At 24.0% G+C, this 10,571-nt stretch overlaps 1 protein-coding gene across 1 annotated transcript in view; it reads left to right on the top strand.

Annotated features, from left to right (window-relative positions):
- Positions 1 to 2,206: 2,206 nt before the first annotated feature.
- The window catches only part of LOC117178870 (cysteine and histidine-rich domain-containing protein), a 19,033-nt gene continuing 10,668 nt past the window's right edge, over positions 2,207 to 10,571 (top strand). Inside the window, exons 1-2 of the mRNA XM_033370382.1 lie at positions 2,207 to 2,529; positions 6,110 to 6,669. Of these exons, the coding sequence (XP_033226273.1) occupies positions 2,379 to 2,529; positions 6,110 to 6,669 (711 nt within the window). The 5' untranslated portion in view covers positions 2,207 to 2,378. The remainder of the gene's footprint in view (positions 2,530 to 6,109; positions 6,670 to 10,571) is intronic.

The following is a 10,571-nucleotide window of genomic DNA, read 5'->3' as shown; positions in this document are numbered from 1 at the left end:
AGGCTAGCCGTATTATGTGTAATCCGAATTTAGAAGTGTATAGTCCGAAATAAAAAAATATATAGTGGAAAATTGTCTTTATTTTTTAAGAGAACTTTTCTTCTAATTCGCCTTTTTCGTTAAAAAATGCATTTCTTTCTTCAGAAATGTAACCCTTTTTGCTGAAAAATGTAACTATTTGGTTAAAAATTATTGTGTTTCCGTCGAAAATTAAATTTTTTGTTGAAAAATTAATTCTTTTGTTGAGAATTCGTACTTTTGGCTCAAAAATTCAACAAATTGGTAGCAAATTTAACGATATGGTTAAAAATGTATATCTTTTATTGAAAATTCATCTGTTTGTTATAATATCAATTTTTAGAGGTAAAAATGCAACTGTTTGGTGTAAAATTAATCTCTTTTAGTTAAGGTTTCAAACATTTTGTTTAAAATTTGTATTGCTGGATGAATACAAATGTTTTTTATTATAAGTTTATGTATTTTCTTGAAAATTCATCTCTTCTGGTAGAAAATAAATCTCGTTGGTTGAAAATTCAAGTATTTGATTTAAAAATTAATTGCTTTTGGTAAGAATTCTTCTCTTTGAGTGAAAATAAAACTTTTGCAAATAACTTTTCTGTTTCAAATTCATCTGCTTTGAGGATTTAACTGTTCTAGTAGAAATTTGTCCTTTTTTAATCGATTCAGCTGTTTTGTATTTAAAATGAAAATATTTTGTTGCTTAAAATATCAACTTTATGTTTTTCGTAGAGAATTCATCTTTCTTCATTGAAAATTCAACTACTTGTTTGAAAGTTGAATTACTTTCTTGATTAATAAAAACTAAAAATTATCTATAAAAAAAGATGAATTTTTAACCAAATTAATTTTCAACCATGAAAACGAATTCTCAACAAAACACATGCATTGCTGCAAAGTAATTCATGTTTTGACTAAATACTTGAGTTTTCTACCAAATTGTTAAACTTTTGCATTATAGTGATTCACCGACTTGAAAATATCTCCCCCCCCCCTCGTAAAACAGTTTAGAAAACTTATCACCCCCCCCCCTTCTCAAAAAAAATTTAAGTATAAAGTATGCACTGCCCCTATCCTATTTTTATCTAATAAAATTGGCAGAACAACTTTTTTTTAATAAAATGTAGATTTTTGAAGATTCTAGGGAAAAGTTAAATTGATTTTTTATTTTAAAGATTAATTTTACGAAAACATTTTAAAAGATCTTAAATTATATTTAGAAATTTAAAATAATTTTTTTAACGAAATTCTGTCTTTCAGAGAATATTTTTAAAGATTTAAAAACATTTAGAAAAAAAATCTTGAAGATTTTAAAGCTATTCTTTTCATTTTGCACAATTTTAGGAAAAATTGTAATCATTTCGGAATCAGCTCCCAAAAATCTTTTTAAAAATGTGGACTTTTGAATATATTGAAATAAAATTTTGAAGTTCTTTAAAGATTTTGAAAGGCAATATTCAAAATAATAAAAAAAAGGTTCTTAAGGTTCTTAAGTATATTTGAAGATTATAGTCGAGTCAGTCTAAAAAATATTGAGGAATTTTAGAAGTTTTGAAAGTTCTCGATAAATCCAGGAAAATTGAAATTTTTATTTTGTATTTAAAATTATATTTCTGGTCAAATTATAAATGCACCATAAGTGTATTTTCGGACATTAGTTATTTATTTTTCAGATGACCTTAAGTTAAATAATAAAATTGATAAAAAATGTGAGAAAATTTTATTGTTTATTTAATAGATTTTTTAAAATAAATATAATATTCAAATACACTGATTAAAAAAAAACAATAAAAACTCATTATTTTCCAAGTTATGAAAAGAAATCTTGCCAGCTGGAGCTGACAATTCCTTGTCGCGGTCAAATATTGTCGCGGTCTTTGCGCGCGCTAGAGTTCTAAGATTCTCGAAAATTTAAGTTCGGGTTATATAACGGAGAATATGAGAGAATTTAAGAATTTATGATTTTTAACAATATTGTTATTGTTTACGCTCTATACGTGGTTACATATAAGTTATTTAATATATTTATAAATAAATAAAAATACGTAGAAGAAGTTTTACTGTCAAACTATTAAAATTTTGTATTGTAAACTATCTATATTTGAATGTACCGCCAATTTATCGAAAATTGAGTGGAAATTTGAGGTTATGAAGGATCATGATTCTTGGTAATATTCTCATTCTCGTTGCGCGCTTTGCTTATTGCATCCCTTTTTGCGGTTAGCCGTCTTTTTTCCACTTTTTTTGTGCGACTGAGCGGTGTTGATGTGTCGCAAAAATAGAAGTTTTCGAAAGAGCTAGAACTCTAGAAGCAAATTGCGAGTATAATCTTGTCTAGTGTCTAATATAATTGTTTAAAAATGATTCGATCGGGTAGTGTTGAGCGATTAATGAGAGAAGAAACTGCTGAAATTGCAGGCCTTAATGTGAAAATGGTTCCCGACAAAGTTTTGGTAAATTGTTATAATCGAGGCTGCGGGCAGAAGTTCGATCCTGATAACAATGGAGCGGGTAAGTTTGATTGCTTTTCGTTCTAATAAATGTTAATTAAATTTCGAAAATTTCAAAAAATTCCACTTGGATTATTATATTTAGGTTATGTTTCACGTTTATGAATCGAATTTTATTATTTCCACTTTTTTCGGAGCATGATTTTTTCTGGAATGTTGGAATACCTATCGAAATTTACGCCTTTCTGTGGAAAATCATAGATTTTCCATTTTGTTATGAACGTAACATTTTTTTCATTGAATAGTTTAAATAAAGCCAAATTTATTCATGTCATATAAAGTGTCTTTTTAATTGAAAAATTTTCTATTGTATTTTAAATTGAAAACTTTATTCTTGGGTTAGAAACTGTATTATTTCATTAAAAATTCATCTGTTTTGTAGAAAATTCATCTTTCTAAGTTGAAAATGCAACTGTTTTGTCGAATATTCGTATTTTTGACTAAAAAATTCATTATTTTGAATTACAAATTCATATTTTTTTAAAAAATTCATCTTTTGTTTGAAAGCTTATTCTTTTTAATTAAAAATTCAATTATTTCATTCGTTCAGAATACTTATTTTTTTATGGAATATTCAACTGTTTTGTTAAAATTCGTTTTTTTTTGTTTGGAAAATTCGTCTTTTGTTGAACATTCATGTTTTTTTTTATAGAAAATTCGTCCTTTTGGATTGATAATTCATCTTTCATTTCGAAAGTTTTATTTTTCGGTTGAAGTTAATTCTCTTTAATTGAAAATTGTGCTAAATTTGAAAAACTTTGGAAAAAAATTCATTCTTCAAAATTGAAGAATCATATTTTTTGGCTTGAAAATTCAAGAATTTGGTTAAATTGTTTTCTGACGATTTAATGAATTTTTTTCAATTCATCTTTTAAGGTTCAAAAGTCAAATATTTTCTACTAAAAAAAAAACGTTTTTTACCTTGAAAATTAGTCATCTATTTTGTTGAAGATGTAAAATATTTCGACTTGAACTCATAGAAATATTTTTTTTAAGTCAGAATCTTTCCGCTAGCTTTCCTATTTTTTTTTTAATTGCAATATAAAATTTAATAACAATGATTTTTCATTTTTTAAAGAAACTTTTAATTACTGTATTTAACTATATTGTTGTAAAATCTTTCATTGTTACAAATGCAACTTATGAAATTGAAAATTTTACTTTCAATTTTTGTTTGAAAAATTATCTTTTCTAGTTAAAAAATCGTATTTTTGGGCAGAAATGAATTTTCTTCCTTAAAAATTTATCTTTTTGGTTCAAAATGTAACTATTCCAGTTGACGATTCATAATTTAAGTGGGCAATACGTCACTTTTTTCAAAAGTTAACTATTTTTTAAGAATTAAAACTTCCATTTTTTGTTTAAAATTGATATTTTTTAGTTTGAAATAAAAAAAAATTAACTTTTTTTTAAATTGATTTTTCAAACTGAACATTTAACTCATATTTTTGGTTAAAAATTAATCGTTTTTAATTGAAACTTCAATTATTTCGTAGCAGAAAAAGCTTTCATTGTTACAAATTCAAATCATGTTAAAAATTGTTTTTTTTTAAAGTTGAATTAAACTGTTTTTGATTTTAAAAAGTTATTTTTAATATGGAAGATTCATCATTTTAATTGTAAGTTCATCTATTTGGTTGAAAACTGAGTGGTTCTGTGGAAAATTCGTGTTTTCCTTGGATGAAAATTAATTTTTTTACTGAGAATTTAATTATTATAGTTAAAACTTCAAATATTTTGTTGAAAATTGTTTGATTTTCTTTTAATTATTTTTTAAAACTGTAGCTTAAAAATTTTTTTTAACTGAAAATTTAACTTCAGTTTTTGTTTAAAAAAATAAAATGATCTAGTTAAAAAATCGTATTTTTGGGTAAAAATTAATTTTCTTGCTTGAAAATTGATCTTTTTGGTTTAAAATATAACTATTCCAGTTGAAGATTCATAATTTTAGTTGAAAATTCATCACTTCTTTTCAAAAGGTAACTATTTTTTAAGGATTAAAACTTCCATTTTTCGTTTAAAATATATATTTTTTAGTTTGAAATTCTACTATTTGGTTGAATATTTTTGTTTTAAAATTTAACTATTCCAGTTTATGTTTCGTCATTTCAGTACAATATTCATCATTATAATTTGAAAATTCATCATATTGATTGAAAATTTAACTATTTCATTAAAAACATATATTTTTGTTTTGAACATTAATTTTTTTTGCTAAAAATTTCACTATTTAATATATGGTTATACATTTTTTTTGAGGTCGAAATTTAACTATTTCGTTTAAAATTAATGTATTTTGTTGAGAAATCGTCTTTTTTGTAAAAAAATAATATTTGGATGTTTAACTTTTAATAAAAATTCGCCTTTTTTTAATTGATCTATTGCAGACGAAGATTTATCATTTTTAATCGAAAATTCAACAGTTTGGTTAAATATTTAACTGTTTTTTTGAAATTGTTTTTTTTTTGTTTGTTGACAATTCATTTTCTTAACCAAAAATTTAACTATTTCATATACGGGTAAAAATTTATCTTTTTTAGTTCAAAATTCGACTATTTCGTTGTAAATTCCTATATTTTGTTGAGAAATCATATTTGTTTGTAGAAAATTAATCTTTTTTTAAAATTCATCTTTTTTGTTGAAAATTTATGTATTCCAGTTATCTATTCATCATTTTATTTAATAATTAATCTTTTGGGTTGAAAATAAAGATTCTTGGTTGGATGTTAAACTCTTTTAATAAAAATGCATATGTTTTTTTTAATTAATCTATTGTAGACGAATATTTATCATGTTTAATTGAAAATCCATCAGTTTGGCTGAAAACTTTCTTTTTCTTGTGGAAAATTAATTATTTTAACCGAAAATTTAAACTATTTGGTTGAAAATTGATCGTTTTTAGTAATTCAGGATTATTTCATTAATCGAGAGTGCTTATATATTGAAGAATATCTTGTAATAAAAGTCGTCAAAGCTTTCTAAATAAACATCAATTGAATCTTTAAAAAAGTAAAGAAAAAAATATTTATTATAAACTCGCGAAACTGTATAACATATTCCGAGTCTATTATTTAAAAAAATGCAAAATATTTGAATGGCTCCGTCCTGATGTGCTTGAAGTTCTGAACGTTCAGATGAACCAATTTCTTTATTGATGACTTTGTAAACTATAAAAAGGGCTTAAATGCTTGCTTATTTAAAAAGTAAATAATATATTTACCAAAACAAAATTATAATGCATATTTTTAATCGTAGTTGGAAGAATATTTATGGGTAAAATAAACTTGGAAAAAAGTATTTCGTTCATTTGAACGTTCAGAACTTCAAGTACACTCCGTCCTATGAAAAATTATATCTGGAAACAGGAGATACCTGAAATAAACTTAGAATTGCCAGGGAATTTTCTTCCTGGATTTGAGTAGACATCCTGAATAATGTTACTAAATATAACTTATCCCCTATTTTCATTTAAAAATCACCTTGTTTCTCCTGTTTTGAGGCTGTAAAGTCTGAGTAAAACTAATGAGATGAAATCAATGATTTCTGATCTAATTAGATTTTAATTTAAAAACAATTTGCAGATGCTTGTCTTCACCATCCGGGTGAGCCAGTCTTTCACGACGCGTATAAATATTTCTCCTGTTGCAACAAAAAGTGCACGGATTTTACGGAATTTCTGAACACCAAGGGCTGCACAAAGTCTTGTCATTCGGATGTGAAACCACCAGAACCTGAGAAGCCATTAGTGGACAAATCCAAGGCCCACGAAGTGATAGAAGTCCGTAGCGAAATTACCACGAGTCCCACCTTACAGAGACCTCCCTTCGATACTCCATGTGAAACTCTAAAACCCACCGTCTCTCCTGCACTTTTAGAACAAATAAAAGGACTAAAAACTTCCTCAGAATCAGAGATAAATTCTTCGCAAGTAGTGATTGGCGAAAGTTGCAAAAATAAGTCTTGCAAAGCTATTTACAAAGGTCCGGAGTCCAATAATGAAATTTGCCTTCATCATCCGGGCGTGCCGATCTTTCACGAGGGGATGAAATTTTGGTCTTGCTGCCAAAAGAGAACTACTGACTTTAATGCATTTTTGGAACAGGTTGGATGCGCTGAAGGAGAGCATGTGTGGATTGCGCAGGTGATTTTTTTTTTATTTTAATCTGGAAGAATTTTAATTATAAACTTTGGAGTAGAAAATATTATCAGGATTTGAAAATCATTCGGTTTATTATCAATTTTCTACTTTTCCGGTCTGGTAATAATAGTTCGTTTTGAAAATTTTTTTGGTCCGTGCAAGAATTAGAGTTCTTTTCGAAAATTTGCTGTTTCAAATCTTAGAAAATTACTTGTTCCATGTCAAAATTGTATTTTTTTGGAAATTCATTGTTCCAAGTTAAAATTATAATTCTTTTCGAGAATTTTCTTTTTCCATTCAGAATTCAGGGTGACTATCGTGTCTGGATAACATGGAACTGTCAGGGATTTTTTTTAAGCCAGAATTTTTGTGCGAGCGTGTTTAATTTTTTGTTTAAATCGCAATATAAAATTGAAGTGGAATGATTTTGCTTTTTTTTTTCAGAAAAATCTTTCATGGTTAAAAATTGAAAATTGAAAAACAGAAATTGAAAATTTATCTGTTTTGGTTCAATTCAACTGTTTTTAATTAAAAATTTTTTTCTTTTTTTATTGGAATATGAACTACATTTTTTGTTCAGAATTCATCTTTTTTGGAATGAATATTTAATTACTTGGTTAAGGTTAAACTCGTTTGTATTAAAAATAGTTTGGTTTGTTTTGTTAATGTTTCATAATTTTAATTGAAAATTTATCTCTGGTTGAAAACTAAACTGTTTTTTTATCCTTTCTCTTTCTTTGATTGAAATTTAATTTTTATTCCGAAAATTTAATTATTACAGTTAAAACTTTGATGATTTTGTTGTAAAATTGGTTGTTTTTTTCGTTGATTTTTTTGAACTGAAAATTTAATTTAATTGAAAATTCATCTCTTTGGTTTCAAATAATTTTTTTTAACTGAAAATTTTACTATTCAATTTTTGTTTGAAAATGTACCTTTTTAGATGAAAATTCATGTACCTATTTTGTTTGAAACTCGTCTTTATTGGTAAAAATTATTATTTTTAGTTGAAAATGTATCTAATTGGTTTAAAATCTAACTGTTCCAGTGGAAGATGAACCATTTTAGTTAATAATTCATCAGTTTGGTTGAAAATAAGTTTTTTTAACTGAAAATATATATTTCATTTTGGTTGAAAATGTATCTTCTTCTTTCAAAATTCATCTTTTACGTTTGAAATTTATATATTCCAGTGAAACGTTCATTATTTTATTAAAAAATTTATCTTTTTTCCAATATTTCAGTTGAAGATTCATTATTTTATTTGAAAATTCGTCACTCGGTGTAAAAATGTAACTTTAGCTTTAAATTAGTTTTTTCGTTTTTGAAATTTTTTTTTAACCGAAAATTGAACCATTCTGTATGAATATTCTATCATTTTATTTGAAAATTCATTTCTTTGGTTGAGCATTAATTTTTTGAACTGAAAATTCGTCAAAGATTCATCATTTTTAGTTGAAAATTCATCACTTTGATTGCTAATTTAACTATTTTGTTGGAAATTCTTTTTTTATTAATTATTTATTATGAAAATGTAACTATTCATGTTGAAAATGTAACAGTTTTGTTAAAAGCTCCTTTTTTGTATTGAAATTTTTTATTTTTTTTTTTATTTAAATTAAACTAATCCAGTAGAATATTCAATTATTGTGGTTAAAAATTCATCTCTGGTTGAAAATTAATTTTTCCAATTGAAAATTTAATTATTTAATTTTTTTTGCAAATTAAAAAAAAATTAATTTGGTTCCAAAGTTAGCTATTTCTTGAAAATTTAATATTTCTTTGACTAAGAATTAATTTTTTGACTGAAAATTTAACTATTCCAGTTGAAACTTGAAATATTTTGTAGAAAATTAGTTCTTTTTATTTGAGAATTTTTTTTGCAACTGAAAACGTATCTATTTCAGTTAAATATTTCACCAATTTTTTTGAAACTGCATCTCTTTGAAAATTTAACTGTTTAATTTTTGGTTGAATTTCTTTTGCCATAAAGTTCACGTATTTTATTAAAAATTCGTATTTTTCAAAATAAAATTGATCTTAGTTGAAAACAATTTTTTTGTTGAAAATTTAGCTATTTCAATTAAAGATAATTATTTTAGTTGAAAATTCAACTTTTTTATTTGAAGATTATTAATTTTATTGCAAATTTAATTTCCTTAGATAAAATTGATTTTTTTCAACTGAAAGTATATCTATTTTATTTTTAATTTAAAATTTATTTGCCTGTTTGAGAGTTCATCTTTTACGTTTGAAATTTATATATTCCAGTTAAACGCTCATTATTTCATTTAAAAATTTATCTTTTTTTTTAATTCCACTATTTCATTTGAAGATTCATTATTTTCGTTGCAAATTCATCACTTGGTTTAAAAATGTAACTTCTGCTTTAAATTAGTTTTTTTGTTTAAAAATTACTATTTTTTAATTGAACATGGAACCATTTCATTTGAATATTCTATCATTTTATTTAAAAATTAATTTCTTTGGTTGAGCATTAACTTTTTGTACTTTTATATTGAAAATTTAACTATTCATGTTGAAAATGTAACAGTTTTGTTAAAAACTCCTTATTTGTATTGAATTTTTTTTAACTTAGAATTAAACTAATCCAGTAGAATATTCCATCATTGTGGTTAAAAATTCATTTCTTTGGTTGAAAATTAATTTTTCCAATTGAAAATTAAATTTTTTGTTGCAAATTTTTAAAAATTAATTTTTTTTGAAGATTTATTGTTTGATTCTAAATATTTTGTTGAAAAGTTAGCTATTTGTTGAAAATATATTCTTTCTTTGGTTGAGAATTCATTTTTTAACTGAAATTTTAACTATTCCAGTTGAAACATTAAATATTTTATAGAAAATTGGTTCTTTGTATTTGAGAATTATTTTTTTTGTAGCTGAAAACGTCTCTATTTCCGTTAAATATTGCATCCATTTTTTTGAAAATTCATCTCTTTGGTTGAAAATTAATTGTTTAACTGAAAATTTAACTGTTCAATTTTTGGTTGAAATCATTATTATTATTTTTTTTGCTATAAAGTTAATATAATTTGTTGAAAATTCGTATTTTTCAGAAGAAAATTTATCTTCTTAGTTAAAAATTAATCTTTTTATTTGAAAATTCAACTATTTCAATTAAAGATAATTATTTTTGTTGAAAAATCAACTTTTTCAGTTAAAGATTAATAATTTTGTTGCAACTCTAATTTCCTTAGATAAAGTGTAATTTTTTTAACTGAAAATTTAACTATTCCATTTTTGGTTTAAATTTGTCTTCCAAATTGGTTGAGAATTCATTTTTTAACTGAAATTTTAACTATTCCAGTTGAAACATTAAATATTTTATAGAAAATTGGTTCTTTGTATTTGAGAATTATTTTTTTTGTAGCTGAAAACGTCTCTATTTCCGTTAAATATTGCATCCATTTTTTTGAAAATTCATCTCTTTGGTTGAAAATTAATTGTTTAACTGAAAATTTAACTGTTCAATTTTTGGTTGATATCATTATTATTATTTTTTTTTTTTTTGCTATAAAGTTCATGTAATTTGTTGAAAATTTGTATTTTTCAGAAGAAAATTTATCTTCTTAGTTAAAAATAAATCTTTTAGGTTGAAAATTCAACTATTTCAATTAAAGATAATTATTTTAGTTGAAAAATCAACTTTTTCAGTTAAAGATTAATAATTTTGTTGCAACTCTAATTTCCTTAGATAAAGTGTAATTTTTTTAACTGAAAATTTAACTATTCCATTTTTGGTTTAAATTTGTCTTTCAAATTGGTTGAGAATTCATTTTTTTACTGAAATTTTAACTATTCCAGTTGAAACATTAAATATTTTATAGAAAATTGGTTCTTTGTATTTGAGAATTATTTTTTTTGTAGCTGAAAACGTCTCTATT

Source organism: Belonocnema kinseyi, chromosome 8 (assembly GCF_010883055.1).
Source record: "Belonocnema kinseyi isolate 2016_QV_RU_SX_M_011 chromosome 8, B_treatae_v1, whole genome shotgun sequence".
NCBI classification, from domain to species: domain Eukaryota; kingdom Metazoa; phylum Arthropoda; class Insecta; order Hymenoptera; family Cynipidae; genus Belonocnema; species Belonocnema kinseyi.
This window is presented reverse-complemented; position numbering and strand designations above follow the sequence as displayed.